The 22,795-nt window shown below is 51.7% G+C and overlaps 7 protein-coding genes across 10 annotated transcripts; 5 read left to right on the plus strand and 2 right to left on the minus strand.

Annotated features, from left to right (window-relative positions):
• Positions 1–219: 219 nt before the first annotated feature.
• Positions 220–3,716, plus strand: HMPREF1120_03952 (ubiquitin conjugation factor E4 B; the record flags this gene model as incomplete). The annotated part of the gene is made up of 3 exons (XM_009158045.1): positions 220–249; positions 301–3,514; positions 3,583–3,716. 3 exons carry the CDS (start codon positions 220–222, stop codon positions 3,714–3,716), a joined length of 3,378 nt encoding a protein of 1,125 aa, XP_009156293.1.
• Positions 3,717–3,773: 57 nt separating this feature from the next.
• Positions 3,774–9,859, minus strand: HMPREF1120_03953. Of its 3 annotated transcripts, none has more exons than XM_009158048.1 (4): positions 8,940–9,859; positions 8,453–8,861; positions 4,504–8,372; positions 3,774–4,425 (listed from the first exon to the last, which is right to left on the minus strand). In XM_009158048.1, exons 1-3 carry the CDS (start codon positions 9,109–9,111, stop codon positions 8,255–8,257), a joined length of 699 nt encoding a protein of 232 aa, XP_009156296.1. In that variant the 5' UTR covers positions 9,112–9,859; the 3' UTR covers positions 3,774–4,425; positions 4,504–8,254. The 3 variants fall into 3 exon arrangements, with proteins under 3 accessions (XP_009156296.1, XP_009156295.1, XP_009156294.1); XM_009158047.1 differs by having other exon boundaries at positions 3,774–4,430; XM_009158046.1 differs by having other exon boundaries at positions 3,774–8,372.
• On the plus strand, positions 5,327–6,943 carry HMPREF1120_03954 (uncharacterized protein; the record flags this gene model as incomplete). Its single annotated transcript, XM_009158049.1, has 1 exon — positions 5,327–6,943. One exon carries the CDS (start codon positions 5,327–5,329, stop codon positions 6,941–6,943), a length of 1,617 nt encoding a protein of 538 aa, XP_009156297.1.
• Positions 9,860–10,800: 941 nt separating the features above from the next.
• HMPREF1120_03955 lies at positions 10,801–13,646 on the plus strand. 2 transcript variants are annotated; one of them, XM_009158051.1, is made up of 3 exons: positions 10,801–10,926; positions 10,979–12,733; positions 12,784–13,646. In XM_009158051.1, the coding sequence occupies exons 1-3, from the start codon at positions 10,905–10,907 to the stop codon at positions 12,789–12,791; spliced, it is 1,785 nt and encodes a 594-aa protein (XP_009156299.1). In that variant the 5' UTR covers positions 10,801–10,904; the 3' UTR covers positions 12,792–13,646. The 2 variants fall into 2 exon arrangements, with proteins under 2 accessions (XP_009156299.1, XP_009156298.1); XM_009158050.1 differs by having other exon boundaries at positions 10,979–13,646.
• HMPREF1120_03956 (dipeptidyl-peptidase III) lies at positions 13,363–16,104 on the minus strand. Its single transcript, XM_009158052.1, has one exon. It carries the CDS (start codon positions 16,049–16,051, stop codon positions 13,808–13,810), a length of 2,244 nt encoding a protein of 747 aa, XP_009156300.1. The 5' UTR covers positions 16,052–16,104; the 3' UTR covers positions 13,363–13,807.
• A 295-nt stretch (positions 16,105–16,399) lies between these two features.
• HMPREF1120_03957 (SCY1-like protein) lies at positions 16,400–19,129 on the plus strand (the record flags this gene model as incomplete). The annotated part of the gene is made up of 1 exon (XM_009158053.1): positions 16,400–19,129. The coding sequence occupies one exon, from the start codon at positions 16,400–16,402 to the stop codon at positions 19,127–19,129; it is 2,730 nt and encodes a 909-aa protein (XP_009156301.1).
• A 631-nt stretch (positions 19,130–19,760) lies between these two features.
• On the plus strand, positions 19,761–21,119 carry HMPREF1120_03958 (5'/3'-nucleotidase SurE; the record flags this gene model as incomplete). Its single annotated transcript, XM_009158054.1, has 4 exons — positions 19,761–20,217; positions 20,300–20,516; positions 20,656–21,020; positions 21,079–21,119. The coding sequence occupies 4 exons, from the start codon at positions 19,761–19,763 to the stop codon at positions 21,117–21,119; spliced, it is 1,080 nt and encodes a 359-aa protein (XP_009156302.1).
• Positions 21,120–22,795: the final 1,676 nt, after the last annotated feature.

The raw sequence follows: 22,795 nt of genomic DNA on the forward strand, positions 1-22,795 counted from the left end.
CGAATAAAGCTTTGATGACAAAGCTGGACCTCCGGTCTGATAATGGCCGTTAATAGTACAGAGTAATAGCAGTGGCGTCTTAACAGGCAGCACGCTAATTAGTAAGACGGCGGCCAGGCTGCGTATCTCCGCTCGAACCCCAAACCATCATCTTCCATCCACTACGTACCTTTACAGACTCCGGCCGTCCAAACACCCGTCTTCTTACAACCCGTGAAAATGTCGGAGCCATCGCTAGACGCTGAAAAGGTGCGTAAGGCAATCAACAATCAGGACCTGATGGTCGCTAATTGAAACAAGATCCGCAACAAGAGACTGGCAAAGTTGCAACAGTCGCAGCCCCCGCCATCACCGTCGCCATCGCAGGATCCTTCAGCGTCAGACCAAGATGGCTCACGTTCGAATCCGACTGCTCAGGATGGCACAGTCCAGGCAGACTCCGAACAGAATGGGAGTACGGCAACATCATCACGGCCACCTAACACTCCCCAAGAGAGTACTCCGCCGACGCCTCCCCGGATAGAGTCGCCGTTGCCAACAGCCGACAACCTCTCCAAGGTCCCTTCAAACTCAGCTTCGACTCTAGCGACGTCCGACTCAACGGTGCCGTCAGCCGAACCCTCACACGCCCCTTCTCCTGCGCCATCAACCCGAATAACGATTCAGCCCGCCGACGGGACGGCTCAAAAGCGAGATGCCAGTACTATGGAGCGGCCGAGTTCTCGGCAGGGCGAGACTATCGAACAGTGGGAAGATCGAACATTACGAAGTATATTCCGGTTCAGCTTTGATACCGGTCAGACGAAAGACATGAATGGGCAGACTCTCTATCCCCTCCCGCAGTTAAAAGAAGAACTGGAAGCTGAAGACAAGCCCATCTTATTGAATACGGATCTGCTTGAGCAAGCCATAATGGAGGCTGGCGCGAACCTAGGGAAAGTTAGTCCGCATGACTGGCTCTTTGGGTGTTGGAAGCGCATTACAAGGCTGGCCAAAGCTATCAAAGATCACTCACCTGAAAATAAGAAATGGACGATAGTATCCGAGGCAAGAAGATTGTGTATGAATTGGTGTCTGCTGTCTGTGACGACCCCAGACATCTTCGGCGCAGAATATGACGGTGTCGCTGCGCTGGCCGACCACCTCCTGTTTGATCCTGATGAGGATCGAGGAGTCTGTCACGATTTCCTCACCGAGATTGTGGCACGATTTGAGGAGGACGACAGCATACGGAAAATTTTTGTCGGAGCAGTCGAGACTCTTAGTCGAAGATTGGCAAAGTTGACGATGGACAGCGACTATCGACGGTATACCGCTATGCTGCGGCATCTGATTAGGTACAAACCGCTGGCAGTCGCAATCACCAAGTCTCCGATGTTCGTCAACCCTGTGCCGGCCGCACAGCTTGAAGTCGCCACATTGCTTGGGCCATACTTCCAAATCTCGCCTCTACAAGCAGAAGTGACGAAGCAGTACTTCTCGGGACCGAAGACCATGGATCCAGGCAGAATAAGAACTGCTCAGCAATCTCTGCAGATGGCTTTGCGCGCTCATCAGACTGAACTGTTTGACATCGTCAACACTTTGGTACGGGCATCCCCCGAGGCGCGAGAACGAGTCCTCGACTGGTTTGCCCTGGTGGTGAATTCTAACCACAAACGACGAGCCATGCGCATCGACAAGACGACTGTATCGAGCGATGGATTCATGATTAACGTCAACACATGCCTAGACCAATTGTGCGAACCTTTCTTAGATGCACAATTTTCAAAAATTGACCGCGTTGATATTGACTATCTGCGACGACATCCACGGGTGGACATCAAGGACGAAACCAAAATAAATGCAGACCAAGATCATTCCGACGCTTATTACAAGAATCAACTTGAAGGCACCAACAACTTTATCTCGGAGCTGTTCTTCCTCACGGTGGCCGCTCACTACTATGGCAGTGAAGCTGCACGGAACATGTTGAAGGATATGGACCGAGAGCTGAAACACATGGCCAAGCAAATCGAACAATTCGAGACTGAGAGGCACAAGTATGTGAATAATCCGATGCAGCTACAGATGTTCGAGAATGCGCTCAAGAAGTACAAAGATCAGCATGACAAAGGGTTGTCTTACAAATACGCCGTCCAGGGGGTGCTACTCGATGAGCTTGCTCAGACCCGGTCGATGCAGTTTATGCGATTTGTGACTGTTTGGTTGCTTCGACAAGTGTCGCCTCATCGCCAGTTTCCCAAGGAGCCATTGACTCTGCCTCTGCCTGCTGAACAGCCCGAAGCTTTCATGTGTCTTCCAGAGTATTTCCTGGATGTGATCAGCGGCAATTTTGGCTTCATCATGTACAACATGCCACAAGTGATCTCAGCAACTCAATCGGATGAGTTGATCATGCTTTGCATAACCTTTCTCCGGAATTCAGAATATATCAAGAATCCGTACCTCAAGGCCTCCCTGGTTACGATTCTATTCAGAGGAACATGGACCTGGCGTCAAGGAGGCCGGGGGATTCTTGTGGACCAATACAACAGCCTGCCTTTTGCAACACAATATCTATTGCATTCATTGATGAAATTCTACATTGAAGCAGAATTTATGGGCGGCCATGGTCAGTTCTTCGACAAATTCAACGTTCGATACGAGATTTTCCAAATCATCGAGTGCATCTGGCCGAATACGGTGTACAGGGACAACCTGCTAAAGGAGGCAAAAGTGAACATGGAGTTTTTCGTCAGATTCGTCAACCTGCTGCTGAACGATGTGACGTTTGTTTTGGACGAGTCATTCACGGCTTTCCACACGATTTATGACCTCACCAAGGAGCTGTCACTGGCTGGCACAACCCTAAACGAGCAGCAACGCCAGGAGAAAGAAGAAGCTTTGGAAGCGGCCAAAGGAAAGGCGAAGTCATACATGCAATTAACCAATCAGACAGTTGATATGCTCAAGTTGTTCACCGAGACTCTCGCGGACGCCTTCACCATGCCGGAAATTGTACAACGTCTGGCGGACATGCTCGACTACAATCTAGACGCCATGGTTGGGACCAAGAGCTCGTCCCTCAGAGTGGGCAACCTGCAAGAATACAACTTCAACCCAAGGACGCTGCTGAGCGAGATTGTCGACGTCTATCTCAACCTCAGCGACAAAGATAACTTTATCCTTGCAGTTGCTCGTGACGGGCGCTCGTACAAACCGGACAATTTTGTGGCAGCCGGGAATATTCTGCGCAAATTCGGCCTGAAGTCTCCGGAGGAGCTCGCCAAATGGGAAAAATTCATTGAGAAAGTTGCCAAGGCCAAACAAGAGGATGAAGCTGCGGACGCAGACCTCGGCGAAATCCCCGACGAATTCCTTGATCCGTTGATGTACACACTTATGGAAGATCCGGTGCGGTTACCTGTCAGCAAGATCGTCATCGATCGCAGCACCATCCGCAGTCATCTGCTGAGTGACCCTCACGACCCTTTCAATCGGATGCCACTCAAGATTGAGGATGTCATTCCAGGTAAGTTTTGGTCTCTCTTCACTAGGGCATGTTGGGTCAATATACTAACATGGTATTTCTCTTATCAGCCACGGACGTCAAAGAGGCTATCGAAAAGTTCAAGGAAGAGAGGATCGGTAATCGACGAAAGGATTTTGTGGAAACTGTGAAGACGGAAGCGGGTGGGAATGCTGATGGTGAGCCTATGGACCTCAGCCAGTGATCGAGATGATGCAAAGCGGGGACTTGACGACCTAGGGGTAGAGATCCATGGATAGAGGTCTATTGCCCATCCCTTGATGATTACGGCGTGGTTATGTGATTGGCCTGCCAGTGACCGAATGGCAAGCATAATGAATGACCATGAGTGTCGTACCAAAGCTTTCTACTGCCTGCAGGGCCATGACATAACTTTACCGTAGTTTGACAAAGCACATTCCACGCTGGAGATGAAACTTCGTGTCCTTTACACTGCCAAGTATGAGGTGGTACTCCGTCTCGACTGGTCAGATCTTGCAGTCAGGAGAATTGATAGCATAACCATACCCTGGCAACCTTACGCATGCATCATCGGGGCTCTGATCTCTTGCTGCTATCTCTGGCAGTGACTGCACAGTTGTGGACAAGCCAGCTGACTTTTCTTTCTGTTCAACTCCAAGATGGTTTGTCTGAAACGGACAAAGATGGGATTCATCCATGAAGGTTCGCTTGCAACTTCCTCAGTGCATTGTGCTCACCCGTGCCGGGAGCTCTTTCTTCCTAGTATGCCAACCCTTCGTGACCACCTCACAAATATCATTCTCAGCTCTTAAATCACGGATGCCATTCACCACAGCTGTTTCTCCCAATCATCCATCAAATTCTTATCGTGTAGGATGTGTCGTCTGAGGATAGGGGATGTTCAGCCTCGTCGGGTTTGGACCCATTTTTGTCTTTCCTAAAAGCGTTAGCGTGTTTCCCAATGAGGAAGGGAACGAAGCATTGCTGGTCATGCAATTCTATCCACACACATCTGTCTGTGAATCCTGATGTCAATGATACAGTAATGCCTGTCAGTTTGATACTGCTCGATGCAAGGCAATGCCTGTTACTGCCTCTCATTCATGTACCGTGTGCATATCACCGACAATACAACTTCCTGCCGATAGAACAAGCCGTAAGAATGCTCAACGCACATCCTTCCAGCTCACAATAGGACAATCAGCCTCATAGGCCAATCACTCCATCCCGCGTGTATAGAAGAACCAGAACGCACCTCGGCGCCCTAAGTGAACAACCAGACGCAGCGTTGAGGTCTTGGCCGGTGACTAGGCACAATCCACCCCTGCACCTCAAGAATCCTATTTCCTTTCGAATCCTCGAAGTCGCACTCTTCTTTTCTTTTGTTTTGATCTCTCGACCAACCTTTGAACAACCAACTCACCTTGGCCCGTGCCCTCGATCTTGTCAAGAAACCTCAAGGACAAGAACCTCGAGTAAGTTCCTCACGCTCATGTCCTCCTTGAAGGAGTTCACCCTAGAGCGAGTCTGCTTTCCTCAACGGGCGGTACGTTGACTGACTTCTCTTCTTCAGAGTCGCAGATCTTAAACAACATACCTCCATCGACTCCAACCTTCTTGTCTTTCAGGACTTTCAAGAACAAGAACATCGAGTAAGTCCCCATCACTGAAGTCCTCCTCGATGGAGTTCATCCTCGAGCGAGTCTGTTCTCCTCGACGAGTGGCGCTGACTGACATCTTCCTCCCAGTCGCAGGTCTTTTAGACAACATAGATCCATCGACCTCAGCCTTTCGTGTCTTGCCTTGACCCACCTTCTGCACCATTCTGACGATATGGATTCCTTCAACAACGCCAATCTTCCTCTAGCGGGGTTTGACTTCCAACAGGCTCTGAATGACGCGGAAGTGGAAGCGGCCAATGACACGACGGCAGAACAACAGGTATTTGCTGACAATGTCAATACAAACCCTGAACCCGGACTTGGGAACACACACCGCGGGTACCAGAACATGCCTGCTGCCGATAATACGACCATTGCTCAGCGGTCGTTTGGCCACACAAACATGAGTCCTGCCCCCCAGCTCGGGAATACTCAAACCGCACAATATCAGAATATGCCGGATGCCAGTAACACGATAATCCCACAAGAGCCAGCTGATAACATCAACACAGACGTCGTTCCCCGGCTTGGGTATACCATGCCCGGATACCAGACCAGAGCTGCTGCCAATAATGCCATCGTCAATCAACAGTCATCTGTTAGCACCAACATGAACGTCGGCCCAAGACTAGGATATACCCAGTCCGGATACCAGCAGACACACCGTGTACATGACATTCCCCTGTATGAACAGCCACTCGTCGACATCATGGGACAGATTGAAGCCCAAGGGTTTTCGATCTATGGAAGACCATGCAATGTAATCCATGCTCTTGCTTTGCACGCCTGCCGCCGAGGTCCAACCGGAATCGCCGAGCTTCGAGTAACTCTCCAACGTGTGGTTGCGGCAGCCCCAGTCTCCTTCACTGCAGATCCTGGAAACTGGACCTGGGATCAAATGATGAATGTGATCAATAGCACAATTCAATATCACAATCAGCAACCTCACCATCCTATCCCTGGGACCGCATCTCAAGTGACTCACTGCATGAACCAGCCACATGCTGTCCAGATGATCAATCAGCCAAGTGCTTTTCAACAGACCAATCAGCCAAGTGACATTCACGGTAGCAATCAGCCAGGTGCTTTTCAGCAGAGCAATCACCCAAGTGCTTTTCAACAGGTCAATCAACCAGCTGGTATTCACGCATATAACCAACCAAGTGCTGTTCCCACGACCAATCAACCAGGTGTCATTCACGGTATGAATCACCCAAGTGCTGTTCACCAGACCAACCAGCCATACCAAAATCAAAGCCAGTCACTTCACAACCCTGCCCTTAGCGCCCCTCAACACCAACATCTTGGAGTATATAATCCTCCTCTTCTTTTCCAGCAACCTCCTTCTCTCCCTTCCCAAGGCCCAGCCCAGCAGATGGCAGGAGTCGGGGCCACGACCGGGGCTCAGCCCACCCCGGAGTGGAACCCCAAGGACTACCTGTACATCTGCGACAGGTGCGGGAAGGGAGAGAGGGCGGGAAGGGACTTTGGCCGCCACGCCCGGAATGGCACCGGGCGTGCTGGCTTCAGGGCCCTCCGTCGGGTGCCTGAGGACGGGCCTCCCCAGACCTGGAGGGCGGATGGCAACAATGGAGAGGTGTACACCGGGCCGATGCGGTATCACCCTGGCAGCGACGATTTCCCAGTGCCACATTCAGACGTTTGTGTCCGCAACAAGAAGGCCTGGGAGAAGCAGAGAGAGCAGGGCGGGCATCGGCCAAAGACAGTGGGCAGGCGTGGCGGCCAGGCAGGAGGCGCAAGCCAACAACAGCAGGCAATGGCGTCATGATACGCCTGGCCGCCCGGCTCACAGTGTCGACGATGAATGCCAGTCGGGCCATGTTTATATTGTTGACGATACAACGCTGACGCCTGCCCGCCAATCCGAAAAGACAAATTGGACGCCGATGAGAATCAAACGGCCACGGTGTCTATCAAGCTGGTTGTCCTTGTCCTCTTTTGTTCTTGCCGCTTGCGTGGTCAACAAGTTCATCGTTCAAGTGCTCCGAAGACGTTGCGGCGGGCACGGTTGCCATCAAAGAATGAATTCGGATGATGAGAGCAAGCTTCATTCAGAACAAAGAATGGCATGGTTGCTGCGAGGAGTGCGTGCACAGTGCCCATGACATCAAATGTGATGGCTTGCTTTTTGGTCTTCTCTCGTTTTCCTGTCTCAACGTGCCTTCAAGAAATCAGGTGCGGCGGGCGACAGCATGCATTTTTTTTTATCAGTCTTGCAACGTCTGGTCATGGCATGCTAAGACTCTTTGCATTGAAACAATGGTACTCCATGCATGGTTCGGGGACAGAAATGAAATGTGTTGTTGAGTACAGCTGAGACTGGTATGCTAGAAGTCAGAAAAAGTGGCTTGAAATTGCTGACATAGGATGGGGGCAATGGTGCCAGGCCATCACTCTCCCCAGGATCGTGTCATACAGTTGAAGTTGGCCCGTGATGGTAGCAGCATAAAAAGTGTATTCTGAGACTGGTATAGCATGGTGCAACACTTTATTTCAACTGCTCCCAAAACTCCTCGCTTGTAAATTGCATTGATGGATTTATAAAAATGATTCATTAAACATGTCTGGAGAGAGTTGACCTCGGTGTAGGTAACTCTAAAGCCAAATCGTTGGGTGCCATTTCTGGCGTACCGGGGCCGAATTTCGGACCAACCCTCTCGCGACTACCGTAGACGTCGCACATGTACAGGCAGTTCTGAGGTCGCTCTGAATGGATCCCGATGGAGCATGCGTGTCTCAGTGGTAGAACGTCGACTGGGATATTTGTGCGCGTTGCTAAACGACTCCGCTCCGGCCAGATATGCTGCACGGTCTGCATGGCTAGGCCCAGCCCAGCCTGACGTTGGTGGAAAAGGAGATATATTCTTCTGAAACACAATGACTGGTACGTATTTGAGCCTGTGTTCAAGGATTCGTGTACAGTCTCTCCGCTTGGGAGGGGAACTTTGTAATTGGGTTCTTCGGACGTCATAAAACTGTTGGAAGTTCGGGCAAGGCCAACGTACCCCATCCCATAACATCCAATCGTCAGATCCATTTAGTATGAATATATAGTTGCTCATTGTGGCTCGACATGGTTTCAAGCAATGCTGGGAGAGTCGGTAATAGTCTTGTCTTCCATGCGCCGCATCCGGGCCGAATGCGATTTTGGGCCGTAGATCTCAAGGTGACGATAATATAGCCACATGACAACACAGCTAGATCCAGCCATGTTAGCTTCTCCTTTGTATATGTGCACCAGCGCACCAAAGTTCCGAAAGATCGAAGATAAACTCACCTAGCAATCGTCCCACACAACCCAATCCAAACAAACACCACGCTGGCGACAGCGCGGCCATTATGACGATAAACCAGCGGAGGGTTGATCCTCTCTTGTGCAATCAGTCGTGCGTCTTCGCTGTCTGCGGCGATCCAGGCGTTGCCCGTGGCCACAATCACGGTCAAAGCCAATGCATCGGCCAAAGTCATTATCGTGACCACCAGCGCACTGATCCTCCATGCCCACCGGATGTTTCGAGGTTCGTAACGTTCAGGGAAGAACAGATCGAAGAAGAAGGCCGCTCCGAAGATCGTGGCTACCGCAATGCCAACAAAGATATTGTACGAGGCAATGCCGACGAAGTCGTCGTTGTGCACGCTCGCGGATGAATGAAGGCTTTCGATCGTCGACTGCTGCTTGACATAGTCTGCACCAGCATGCAGCACCTTGGTCAGCGACATTGGCTCTTCATGGTGCTCTTCGAGCGCAGGAAGAAGAGACTTACCTGATAGGGCGGCAGTTCCAACAGACTCGGACACGACGCAGAAAATCATGGCGATTTGGTAGACGACGAACTTGGTCCGCCGGAGATGGTAGTCTTTGTTGCCGAACATGTATGAACTCTTGAATTTGCTCCATTGTATATCGTGCAGATCAAGACCCCATATCACTGCCATTGTTGCCTGTAGGTGGGTAGATATACGCGACAGGGAAACTTAATGGGAAGGATAGGCGGTTATGAACAGGGGCTCTTGTCAACGAGCGGTTGACTCTGGACACAAGAACCGGCTTGAAAATGTTGAGATCTGATAATACCAGGCCCAAAGAATGAAAGCGCGAGGAATGAAAGGGAGAGGGCTTGCTTTTTGAAGAAAGAAAGTAATTAATTAGTGGCAACTTACCAATCCACAGTAAATCAATCAATGCGTGCGTGGACATAAAACAGATACCTAGCATTTACGCTGCCACCCAACCTCGTCACGAAAATCGCAAACCAATCGTTTCCTGTTCACTCCATGCATCCGTCACAGTGATGATGCTGCCCTGTAGGATGAAGAGGGGCCTGGTCACGGTTCTCCGGGTGATCCGCTGAGCCAGTGGGCTCACAGAGGCGGATGACGCCTGAGACCATTGATGCGGGAGGGATACGCGGAAGCGGGCTGAGCCAGCTTGATTTTAAGGCTTAAGCCGCGCCAGCTGGTTCGCGCAGGGATACGGAGACTTGAACAGGGATCTTGAGATTCCCATTGCGCTGTGTGTGGCTTTAAGAGGAATTGGAAAAACAATCAAAGTTTCCCCGGTAGAGTTATCGCCCGTTGTTGTCGTGGCCCAAGCCGTTGGATCGCTCAAGCTTGAGAATGTTTTGACAACGCTATATGACGCAGCTGGCGTGGATTTTGGCTTCGGGTTGTGGAGCGATTTGGCGTGACTGGCCTAAACAAGGCCCAAACAACCGGCTTTGAGCCCAAGCCTTTTGGGACACACGGGGCGTCCCGCTAGCCAAGTGTTGAAGATCGTTTTTCAAGCTTTCGGTTGATGGACCCCTTTACAGATCTAGCTGTGAGCTTGGCCATGTTGACGCGCGAAACCAACTCGCTTCAGGAAAGGCTTGCTAGCTTGGCGAGCTTAGAACTGGCAGCGCTCATGGCCTGCATCCTGAATGTGCGGGTCGGGCATTGATCCAGGCCTGCTCGTCATAAGGTCAGGTTGGCGCATACTGCCTGGCAATTCGTGTCCAGAGGAATCGGATGGTCACAAGGTCTGCGACCAATGAAGTAGGTCCTTTCAGGGTTGAATCCTCGCTCGGGATCTGTGGACTATTACCGCAACCTTGAGTATTCTATGCCCGGTCTGGTGCCCCAGCTCCAGCTAGGATCTGGGCTCGAGTAACCTGATATATCCTCCTAGGAGTATCTCCATTTTACTAGGATTCGATGACGGTGCCAACGTGCACTCGAGCCACTCCTTTTACCGGCGCACGAAGGTAGGGTTTGAGCAGGCCTTACACAAAGCCTATATAGATATATGTATATGTTTATGTCTTATGATCAGTTTACCTGGGATATACGTGTGTGAACAGGTGCCGGGACGAGACCAACCCCTAAACGAATGCGCAATTGACCCTGGCGCTATCATGGAGAGAATGGGTAGCAAGACACGTAACACAGGGTCATTATGCTCAAGCAAGGCTGTGATGGTTGGTAGATAGTGGTACAGACAGATCACGGCGACTGAAGGGGAAGAATATCGTGTTCGGTTGACTTGCCTCTTACGTCAAGCCATCATGTTATGTAAGCGGATTATGTAATTTTGGCGGAGTTTCACTTCTGCAGTTGGAGAAAAATTTGGGACAAGTCGAGTCTCGATTGAAATGTAGCAAACATTCATCTCAAGTACTTGAGTGTCAACGTGACATTCTATCTTCTATTCTGCACTGTCCACACTCGTCTTGAATATTGGTTTGTACAAAATGGGTGAAAAGAAAAGAAAAGGTGAGTACTGTCGACAATCTCGCATTTTTCTAAACTGATTCAGTCGTTCCAGGATCGTCCGGTGCGACCGACCTTCCTCCAAAGAAGACCAAGAAGTCGAAGAGCGCCGATGTTGTTGCGGACAAGCCAGCTGCCTCCGCCCCTAAAGACGAGCCCGTCCCTGCTGACAATGCTTCGGCGGTGGCCTCGAAAAAATCCCGCAAGCGCGCCGCAGATTTCATGAACGAGGAAGAGTCGACAAAGGCCGTTGCCCCTACAACCGCTTCTACTGCTGTCGAAGAGCCTGCTGTCAAGAAATCCAAGAAGTCGAAGAAGAACAAGAAGGGTAAGGAGGATCAGATCCTTACTGCCGATGGTGTCAATGGTGTCGTTGAACACCCTGGAGATGAGGACCTTGAGACGGCCACCGCCCAGAAGCCGGCCGACATCTCGATGCAAGCTGAAGCCGAGAGGACACTCGATCAAGAACTCGAAAATGACTTCAGGGCTGTGGCCAGTGAGGATGAGGCTGGCTATGTCGACGAGGTCGAGGTGGAGGACAATGCGGCTGCCCTCCTCAAGGGCTTTGACAGTGACACCGATGACAAGCAAGAAGATACCGGCCTGGATCTGAGCACCACTCCTGCTCTGCCCAAGTCGAAGAAGGTTCAGAAGAAGTTGGACAAGATCAAGGCTGAAGGCAAAGATGATGGTCCTGGCGCCGTCTACGTCGGTCGGATTCCGCACGGTTTCTACGAAAAGCAAATGAGAGAATACTTCTCCCAGTTCGGTGACATTACGAGACTAAGACTCTCCCGGAACAAACGCACTGGAGCGTCAAAGCACTTTGCCTTCATTGAGTTTGCTTCCAACGAAGTTGCCAAGATTGTCGCGGAGACTATGGACAACTATCTGCTTTTCGGCCATATTCTCAAGTGCAAGTATGCGCCGCCTGACTCTTTGCATCCGGATGTATGGAAGGGAGCGAACAAGAAATACCGGAAGTCCCCACATGAGAAGCTCGAACGGGAGAAACTCGCCGCACCGAAGACTGCCGACAAGTGGCAGAAGAAGGTTGAGAAGGAGCAGCGTAAACGCGAGGAGAAGGCGAAGAAACTCAAGGCCATTGGAGTGGACATGCCGGCATCAACATTGGCCAACCCTTCAGACGTGGTTAAAGACAAATTGATAACTGCCGAAGAGCCCAAGAAGGCCATCGAGGCGTCGAAACCAGAAACCGCAGAGAAGGAAGCCAAAGAGTCGAAGAAGGAGAAGAAAGATAAGAAGAAGGACAAGAAGAATCAGGACAAGAAGGCGGAGAATGCCGAAGAAGAGAAGGCGGCTGCCGTTAGTGTTGAACCTGAAGCCGCCAAGGATGTAGAGTCTGCTTCTGCCGAGAAGGAGGCAGAGCCGGAGGCTTCGGCAGAAACAAAGGCCGACAAGTCTGCGCCAGGGGTCCCATTGTCCAAGAAAGAGAGAAAGGCTTTGAACAAGGCCGAAACAACCCCCGAATCCGAAATGACCAAGGAAGAGAGGAAGGCTTTGAGGAACGCGCGAAGCAAGCTTGCCCAGGCTCAGGCTCAGGCGAAGACACCAAAGGCAGGATCGGATGCCAAATCCCCCGCAAAGCCAACACAGGCAGCAGAGCAGCCTTCGGTAGAGGAAGAAAAGGTTGCTGATGCACCTGTGGACAAGAAGAACGACACCGCGCCAGAGCCCGTGACGTCCAAGGATGACAGCAAGAAGGCCAAGAAGTCCAAGAAGGAGAAGAAGGAGAAAATGGAGAAGAAGAAGGCCAAAGGCTCCAAAGACGAGACAGTCGCACGAGGTGAAGAAGAACAACCCGTCAAGGCTGATACATCCGCTGACGCATCGAAGCCAACTGAAACCGAAGAGCAGTCAGCGTTCGCCACTGACGCCGATTTCGTCTCCTTCGGCGACATCAATGATGAGAAGGCCGAAGATGAATCCGAATCGGACGCTGATGCCCCAGACGGCAAAAGCACACGTGCGACCCTGTCCAATGCCAGCCGGGGCCCCTCGGTCCCCAAGGGCAAAGCCGCCTTGAAGGCGTACAAGAAAGAAAAGAAAGAAAAGAAAGCACTGAAGAAGAAGGAACGCAAAAACCTCGTCAAGGCTCGGGGGCCCAAGTCGGGACTTGTCGCCACTAATCCCAAGCCTGCTCCTCTTACTGTCCCTGGCAAGATCCCGGGCGTGCCGCTGCTGGGTAAAGGCAAGTATGACAAGGCCAAACGTCAAGCTTACAAGGAGTTGAAGAAGAATGTCCTCAAGAGGAATATTTTGAGAAAGAGCAAGGCCGGGCAGCCAGCAACTGATGCTTAGTCGACGAGCGCTCAGCTTGCCCTGTCCACGTTCAATGGCTTCGCTCCGCAAAAGGACTCAGGTTCCTTCGAGTGACTACGCACACCGGAGGCGTCGTGTTCTATCAACGACTCTTCGGTTGATTTCGGGCTATGTTTAATTTATCAAGAATGTCACCATGTCAATAAAACTCCGGCTCTCGCAGCCAAGGCGTGCTTTGCTGCTGCTCATTTTTCTTGCGTAAAAATGGTCCGCGTTGGTTCTGGCGTCTCACGCTGTATTCAGCCTGGTGCTACGCTAGAGCTGTGAACGGTGCCACCTTGTCGCGGGAACCAGAAGTCAATACCCATCTACACATTGGTCTGCACAGTACGATGTCTCTATAGCATTGTATCACACAAGTCATACGTATTTTGCCATGTTTTTATTTCGTTGATTTCGTCTTTCGGTCACGATGCTCGCGAGCCCACATCACCCCTGACCCCTGTCTTTTTAGAACATGCCTGGATCTCATTGCTTTGCTGTCGCTTTGCAAAATGCCAAACAACCCCGTAGAAAATGCCGTTCTATGCTGCTCAACTCAGACGTCGCGTTCGAAATAACTCTTGACCATCCCCTCGATGGTTGGCTCGTACTCGACCAACTTTACTTCTCCGGTGTTCTCATCCAACACCGTATTAGCCTGGACAAACACTTTTCTAGGAGTCTTCTTCTTGAGCACGATTGGTCTCGCCTTCCCGGCCCACCATTCATCGACGCTCGTGATGTCATCATACAACTTCTTGCCGGCCTCAAAATCCGCCGTGGCCTTGTAGATGTGCAGTTTCTGCAGATACGCCTCGACTGCGGGACGGCCGTGCGACAGGATCTTGCTGCGGTCCAAGAATATCTCGAGGTCATCGGGGTTATTCAGATCTCCGTTTGGAGCTTTGATTCGACAAAAATTCCCGCCGGCATCCAAGAAAGTCCGTAAGATTGAATACCGCGCCTGCATATGGGCCTGGCCCCACTTGCGGCTCTTGGGGTCCCAGTACTCGAGAGCTGCGACGCCAGCGCGAGCCATTTGAAGATACGCGACGTACAAGACGTCGCCGGCCTCATTGTTGAGGTCTTCTGTGCCGTCCCCGAACCCAAAAATCTTGAGAATGTCGAAGTCGCACGACAGAGCCATGGCGACACACTCGGCGCGACATTCTTCGTACGACGAAGCAATCGACCCAAACACACTCGACCAGGTCTGGCCGGGCTTGTACCAGGAGGTGATGGGCTTTTTGGTAACGGGACTTACTGGTGGGTTTTTGCTGTCGAAGTTGTACTCGCCAGGAGCCGTTTCTTGAAGGAGCTTGCCGCAGCCGTGGCCGAGCAGTTCGTGGATGCCGACTTGGACCTCGAATGCCGGGTCCCGGTATTTGCGGTAGACTTGGTCGTCTTCTTTGCGGATGAACGGGATAGGTTCGTTGGGGGCTTTTGCACTCAACACGTTGCCCAGACTGACGTTCTTGAACCCCTCGTTCTGTCTGATGAAATCGTAGTTGGGAATGTTGATACCCGCCGGTATGCCACTTCCCGCAAAGGTCAAGACTTCCAGGGAAGTAAAGTCCGGACTGAGGAACTTGTCTTTCTCAAAGTCTTTGCTCCATGGCAGTTTGGGAATCATGCTCGGCGCTGCTTCGACCAATTTACCAAAGGCCCGCGTTCTCTCCTGGTTGACGAATGCAACGAACCCTTCCCATTCGCCGCGCACTCCGTGAGGGTCACGGTATGTTTCGATGAATCCGATGTCTGTCTCCACCGTAGGCTTCTTGTTTTTGATCCAGTAGCGCTGGGACTCCACAAACGCTTGGATGCTGCCAGTCCCGAAATGCCTGGCGTACTCGTCAAGCATCTTCTCTTCGGTTTGGTTGGCAGCCTCCTTGCGGGCCTTCTTGATTTCAACCGCGATTTTGGCCATTTCATTTTGATGGTCACCGAAAACGAGGTTCAGCTTCTTTCCTGCAAGCTTGCCCGTCAAGGGAATAGAGGATACATCGCCCAAGTCCCGCTCTTCCGGTGGAGGATTCGAGATGCCCGATGCAATGAGCAGGTCGAAGTCTCCAGACGGCAGCTTTCGTAAACGAGTGTTCTCTATGAGTAGCTTTTTCTCCTCCAACACGTCACCCACGATCGAGATCTCTTCTTTGGTGATATTCGGCGAATCTGGGTAATACGTCGTCATGTGTCCTGCCTCGGGATATCCTAGATGCATCAAAGCAACATCTTTGGTCTCGTAGATGCCTCCTCCTGTCTGGACCGCTTTGTCATGTAGACTCTTGCATTCCTGGTTCACACCACAGAGTTGCTTCAGCGTTTCAGGTGAAATCCGGGGAATGAATTTGGAATCGCCAAACCCCTTGTAATTGCCACAATTGCCGAGAAACTGCGCGGAATACTCCAGCCAGAGCGTCACGTCGGAGGAGGGGACGGAAGTAGTCTCGGACAGTTTCTTATAGTCGCCGCCGCAGGCACGATGCAGGGCCATGATAAGGTCGTAGATGATGGGAGACTCTGGGGATACCTGGGCCAAAGTCACACGAGTGCCATGGAATGCGGCCCGACTAAGGTGGTGTGCATATCTTTTCTGTTTGGGTGTCAGGGCAGAGAAATGGGGAGCGATCTCCAACTGAACCACTGTAGGAGGGTTGTCTGCGAGGTAGTGGGATCGAAGGGCTGGATCCATGGTGAACGGAGAAGGCTGTGTTGTGGAAAGCTGAGAGGTGAGTTGTGAGAATCTGCGAAGGAGCCGATTGAGGGATGGGCCCAGAGTCAATCTGGAAGGGAAGGTCATGAAGCGGTGTGCCAGTCGAAGATGGACTTCAGGAATGCGGCGACGAGGCTGAGGGTCGTTGGAGTGATGAGCATCAGGCTGCGGGGAATCAATGAACACATCGTATAGTCCGCCGTAATGCTGCATTTTACTCAGGCTCACTCTACCGTACACTTTATAGCACGTGACCGCTTCTGAACTTCCACGTAGGTAAGATCTGTTTTGGGAGCCTCATCAAACACCCCGTATCAAGCCGGCGAGAAAGTCAAACGGAGCCCATTCCTAGGTGTCTGGCGATTACGGGCCTTGCCGAGGTGAGAAAGTATATGTCTCACTCATGTCACCAGCCAACACCGGTAACAGGCGACCATGTTTTCATCCGCCTTCAAGTCCTTCTCGTCCAACATCACATCGAACTATGAGATCTCTAAACAACCCTCGGCCACTGTGGGAGTCTGGACTGTCTTTGACGCGAAGAAGAAAAGCACTGGTATCCGAGCGTCAGTCTTCGTTTTTGAGCGGAAATCTTTGGAAGCTGGCAGCAGTGGATTTGGTACACGCGCTACTAGCGCCACGTCCCTGAGAAAGGCCCAAGATGAAGTTGTTGAACGGCTGAAGAAGGAGGCTAGCAGCCTTGCTCGGCTCCGCCATCCGTCCATTCTGCAGCTGGTCGAACCGGTTGAAGAGACTCGAAATGGCGGGCTCATGTTTGCGACCGAACCAGTTTTATGTTCACTATCTGCCGCTTTAGCACAAAAAGATGCAGCCGGCAGCAGAGCTGGTAGAGGCATCTCGAGGTCCCTGTCAGACGATGGTGTTGCCTCTCGAGCACTTCAAGATGTTGAAGTTGATGAACTTGAGATCCAAAAGGGCCTCCTTCAGGTTGCTAAAGGCCTTGAATTCTTGCACGACTCTGCCAAACTGGTCCATGGAAACCTGACTCCTGATGCTATCATGATCAATGCCAAATCAGACTGGAAACTGTCAGGCCTCAGTTTTGCGGGGCCTCCAGACGGCGCCGAAGGACATCAGTCTGTCCCGCAAATCTCACTCTCTGAAGCACTCTACCACGACCCGAGGCTGCCACGAGCGGTACAATTGAATCTTGACTATGCGTCACCCGATTTTGTGCTTGATTCAAACATAAATTACTCCGCCGATATATTCTCACTCGGCCTTGTCATTCTGGCTTGCTATAGGCGTCCTCACCGCTCGCCGATCGAGACCCATGGCAATCAATCCACCTACAAGAAGATCTTTAGCAGTTCTTCAACTGTGCCATCCAGTAGCAACAACTATCTTTCTGACAAGCCTCTTCCACGCGAGCTGAACGTGACCCTGCCACGAATGCTTGCTAGACGACCTGCTCAGCGTTTGACAGCCAGCGAGTTCCAACAATCGGAATACTTTGACAATATTCTCGTCAATACCATCCGGTTTCTAGACGCCTTGCCAGCAAAGACCCCTGCGGAGAAGTCACAGTTCATGAAAGGACTCGGTAGAGTCATGCCCCAGTTTCCGCCTTCTGTGTTAGAGAAGAAAATTCTGGGAGTTCTCCTGGATGAAATGAAAGACCGAGAACTACTGCCATTGATCATGCAAAACATCTTCCAGATCATCAAGGCCATTCCCTCGGGCAAGGACGTTGTCTCAGACAAAGTGCTTCCTCGTATGAGAGACATATTCCTCACAAAATCAAAGTCGGAGGAAAGGGACAGCAGCAAGGAGGCCGCTCTACTTACAGTGCTCAATAACATTCAGCTACTTGCCGATAATTGTTCTGCAAAACAATTCAAGGACGATGTCCTGCCAATTATTCACGTCGCCATGGAGTCTTCTACCCACTCTCTCACTGATGCTGCCCTTCAGAGCCTGCCGGCGGTATTGCCGCTCATCGACTTTTCCACAGTCAAACATGACCTGTTTCCGGTCGTGGCAAACGTGTTCAGCAAGACAAATAGTCTGAGTATCAAGATCCGCGGACTGGAGGCGCTTGGCGTGCTCTGTGGCGTGCCCACTGGTCAGACAGAGACAGGTGCAGAAGATTTCTCTGGCTCCAACCAGCAGGAGAGAAAAGATAAGGTTGTGTCGAGCCTGGACAAGTTCACCATGCAGGAAAAGGTCGTCCCACTTTTGAAAGCAATCAAGACCAAGGAGCCTGCAGTCATGATGGCAGCTCTCAGAGTGTTCCGCCAGATCGGAACTGTTGCCGACACTGAATTCTTAGCTCTTGAAGTCATGCCTATACTATGGAACTTCGGCCTGGGACCTTTGCTGGATTTGACACAGTTCAAGGCATTCATGGACGTCATCAGGTCTTTCTCGGCTAGGATAGAGAAGGAACAGATTCGGAAATTACAAGAGCTATCCTCGACCCGACCTGCAGACATTCGAACGTCGACGACAGCCCTGCCTTCAATCAGCAACGGTATGCCGCGTGGTGCTTCCCCCGCTGGCCCAGAGGACGACTTTGAGAAGCTCGTGCTGGGCAACAAGAATAATGAAAGGAACGACGTGTTTGCTGGTGCTTTGTCGGAAGGAGAAAAATTAACTCCAAATCCTCCATCCTTCTCGTGGTCTCCAGTCGCTGGAAGCAACAGGAATGCGGCTTCAGCTCCAGGTCTGGCGTCTTTGCCAGCGCTTCAGCCTCACCCAGCCTCACGTTCGATAACTCCTGATGTCAGCATGTCAACGTTTCCAACTCTGCAACCTGCGCAGCATTCTTCTGCATCGGTCTGGGCATCGTCTTCTCCGCCTGCTAAGCCTGTACACAACCAGAGCCATGTATTTCCACCGCCGACTTACGTCTCCAGTCCTCCGCCCGTAAGCTCACCTCCTCCAGCACCAGCCAATCCATGGGCGCTTCCTCCACCTCCGAACTCGCAGAGTCGTAACGCAGGTTTCGCTGCGAGCATCGCTCCACCTCCTCAAAATAACGTAACAGGCAACGTATGGCAACAGTCGAACCACAGCTTTGGAATGGCCTCGACCGCCGGAGTCGGCGGCTCGATGAACGTCCTGCAGCCCCAAACCAAATTGCAACAACAGCCGCCTCCACAGCAGAAGACCGGGTTAGATAAGTACGAATCTCTGCTGTGAGAGCTCGACCACTCACACTCCTCAATAATAGCGGGCATGGATCTTTCTTCCACCTTAGACAAGATCCTTGGGGCTATATCCCGGGAAGATGTTGGCGACCTGCCTTTACCATTGGGTCGCCTCTTCAAGCACACCACTGCTGAAGGCAAAAATTTAGGCATCACGATCTTGTGTTACTGATCGGGAGGACCGGCAGATTGTGCCTGGAAATCAATGGCGTCGTTGTTCCTTGTGCCTGTCCATCATTACAGGGACTTGTGTGCAGGATTCATTCAACACCAATCATTCGGCCACGACCTCGAGGGTAGATGCTGACTAACCCTTTTAGGCATCTCGATATCCCACTCTCCAGGTCCTCGCAACGACAACCATCCAATCTTCTGCACGACTGTAAGCACTCCCCGTGCTACCGCAAGTCTTCGCATGGCTTGGCAGAATCTTCGGTTTTCGATAGACTGTATGACGGAGTCTGGAAGAAACGTGCTCGTCCTAGATTCGGCTATGGAGCTTGAACCTTAAAAGCTCGGTGTCAGTCCGAGCTTGTTCTCACCTCTCTTCTTATCACCAGCCAGCTTCATCACATCTAATCAATCTCGACAGCGGCCTGACACTCGTTTGACGGCGTTTCACCATGCGCTTCTCCATTCTGTCCGCCACACTGGCGGCCTCGTGTTTCTTTGCCAGCAGCTCTGCCATTTCCATCCTGTTGGGCAATGACGATGGCTTCGCCGCTGCCCAGGTTCGAGAATTCTACCGCCTGTTGAAGGCTGATGGTCACGATGTCGTTCTCGTGGCCCCTGCCGACAACGAGAGTGGTCAAGGTGGCCGTGCGGTGTTCACCACTTCGAAGAACTTGACTGTCCCTTCGGAGTTCAACATCATCCCCGCCGGTGCCCCGTCCCTTGGCCGCGATCCCACCGACCCAGACGTCTGGTACTACAACGGCACTCCTGCCGCCTGCACGTACGTTGCTCTGGACTATGTCATCCCGAACTTCTACGACAACCGGACCATTGATCTGTACCTCGGCGGTCCCAACTTTGGATTGAACCCCGGACCGTTCTACTATACTTTGAGTGGAACAATTGGTACGTTTTGCATGACTCGAGCAGACTTATTTTGCAGGTAAATCTTTGTCACCAGTTTACTGACCCTTTTTCCGACTCTCAGGTGGCACATATGCTGCTATTCAACGTAACATCCCAGCTATTGCGTTTTCTGGGGCCAATTCCGAGCAGCGGTCGTACACTTGGATCAACAAGACCACTGCATCTGGCCACCCTGATCCTGCGACCATCCATGCCCAGCTGGCCTTGGATGTCGTCACCGCATTGGTCAAGGGCTCGAAGCCTGGGGAGCGCCTGCTGCCGCTAGGCTACGGTATAAAGTAAGCAATGCCCCACATCCCTTCCGCAATCTCGTTCAGCCTTGCCTCTGAGGCTGTCCAACCCATCCCTGCCAACACTACCCTACCGACCACACAGTATCCTCAAGCATAGAGACTGACAAACCAACCATCTTAACAGCGTCAATGCCCCCTTCATCACTTCTTTGACCAATGACACCTGCGTGTCGCCATCCTTTTACCAGACCCGCATTACCGGTGGAGCCATGACCGACCGCGCCATCTACAACAAGACCACCGGCCTGTTCACCTACGGCAACGCCATGACCGAAGGCCTAAACACCTGCATCAACGGCGACTGCTCCTTGCCCGGTGAAACCGACGTGGTTGATGATGGCTGCTCTGTTGCCGTCTCCGTCTTCTCCATCGACTACACCGCCCCGCTTGGTGCTGCCAACACTGGCATCCGCGACGCCCTGTCGCCCCTCGTCCAGTTCCCCAACAAGAACGGCAAGATGATGATCAAGGCCCGCGACACTCTGACCAGTAAGTTTTGACAGACTTCTTTCCCGCCAGGACCTTATGCTAACGACATTCTTTGTAGGAGAGGAGAAGGAGGCTAGACACCCTCTGCGCCAGGCATAAGAAGCGCAAAATTGAGCCCTGCGGCTGGCTTTTCATATCTTTGGGCGATTTATGACAATGTCCCAAGATCTAATCTGAGCTGATGGGGTGAAATGGGCCCCCTTGGCGCTAATACCAGTCAGCCTTGCAGGATCGGCCGTATCGCTCGCCTGACAGATGTCACATGCTACTTACGCTGGAGACGAGCGATGCAGTCAAAAGATTATAGTGTCAGGCATAATCGTGATTAATGGATAATTACTTACTCTCTATACCGTTTCATCCTTTCATCTTGAGTCCTCTTGTCGTTGAATACGGCCTCGTAGTACTCAATTACCACCGAGTAACTCGAGGTACAGAGGTCGAGGTTGCCTTGGTATGGACGGCTTGAGCCTTCTGGTCCTGTCTCTTCTCGCTGCATCTCTGACTCGAGGCGTAACCGGTACCGAGTTTCAACTTTCAAGAATAGGCTGAATACATTTGTCCTAGAGCTTCGCTGTGTCCAACTCGTTGTGATGGCCTACCTGGCTTGCTCATCAGACAACCACCTATTGGTAGTATATCCACCCTGTGGTCGTCGTCCTCGGTCTGATTTGGCTCGCTGAATCTGGCGGGTCTCCAATCCCCCATGATCCTGGGCGCTTGATAAATAAGACAGCTAGGTAGTCAGCCTTGTCAAGCGGTGTAGAGCAGGCCTGGGTGGATAAATACCTCGCCAGCCTCATCTACCATTGCAAACCAGTCTCATCAACGGTGGATGGGCTGGGTAGTGAAGCGGGGCCAACATTGATATCTCTTGGAAGGCCAGTTTATCGTTGCTGCTATAGTCGCGCCATGGAAAGAAATCGAGTCTTGGACCTGGCGACCACGGAGGGAAGTGATTCTCAATTCTCGAGACAAAACTGTTGCCCGACCAGTGCAGTATGGTTCTGGAGATGTAGATTTTGACCCAGTCCATCTTTCGTTCCGCTCCCGCCTCACCTGCTGCACTTGACCACCCGGAGCCCTCCCCGGGAGTCTTCACTCACCGGCACTTCACAATTTAATTCACCGCATATAGATTTTGAAAACCAAATTTCTGTCAACATACGCAAAGACCCCCAGCACCGAATGGTCCAGGTCAAACCACTTGGCTTAATCGGCAAGCCCGTCTGTGTCACACAGACAAAATTGGAAGGCAGCCATTCGACTGGGCGAATCCTCCGCAAATCCGAAACTTCAGGTCTCGAGTTCAAATCCCGCAAGGGACAAATAATTCGACGACTTTTCGGTCCAAGATTCTCTTAACCCTGCGAACCCGGGTTTACACCAACGAGCGGAACGAACGAAATTCAAACCCTGGACCCCGGGTTGACACCAACCAGCGAAACGAGTCGGAAAAACCCTGCTAACCCGGGTTTCACTTACCACAACCCCCTAACAAAGGGGTTTGTGGAAAAGTTTTTGCTCTTCTTCAAGAAAAGACCCGACGGAGATTGTTTTTTTTGTGGGTTTGTCAGACTTACTGAGTAGTGAAACTACAGTGCCAGCATACCGATATCTTGCTTGAAGTTCACACCCTCGGTTTCTCGCCTTTTTCCTTGCAAGCTGCACAGATATCGTGTTCTGCAGCAGTCTCGGCCTCGGAAGCTGGGTAAAATCGTGTTCATTGAAATCATAGCCAGGCTTGATGTCGAACTCGACTCCTCCCGGTGCAT

This window comes from Exophiala dermatitidis (assembly GCF_000230625.1).
Source record: "Exophiala dermatitidis NIH/UT8656 unplaced genomic scaffold supercont1.3, whole genome shotgun sequence".
Taxonomy (NCBI): domain Eukaryota; kingdom Fungi; phylum Ascomycota; class Eurotiomycetes; order Chaetothyriales; family Herpotrichiellaceae; genus Exophiala; species Exophiala dermatitidis.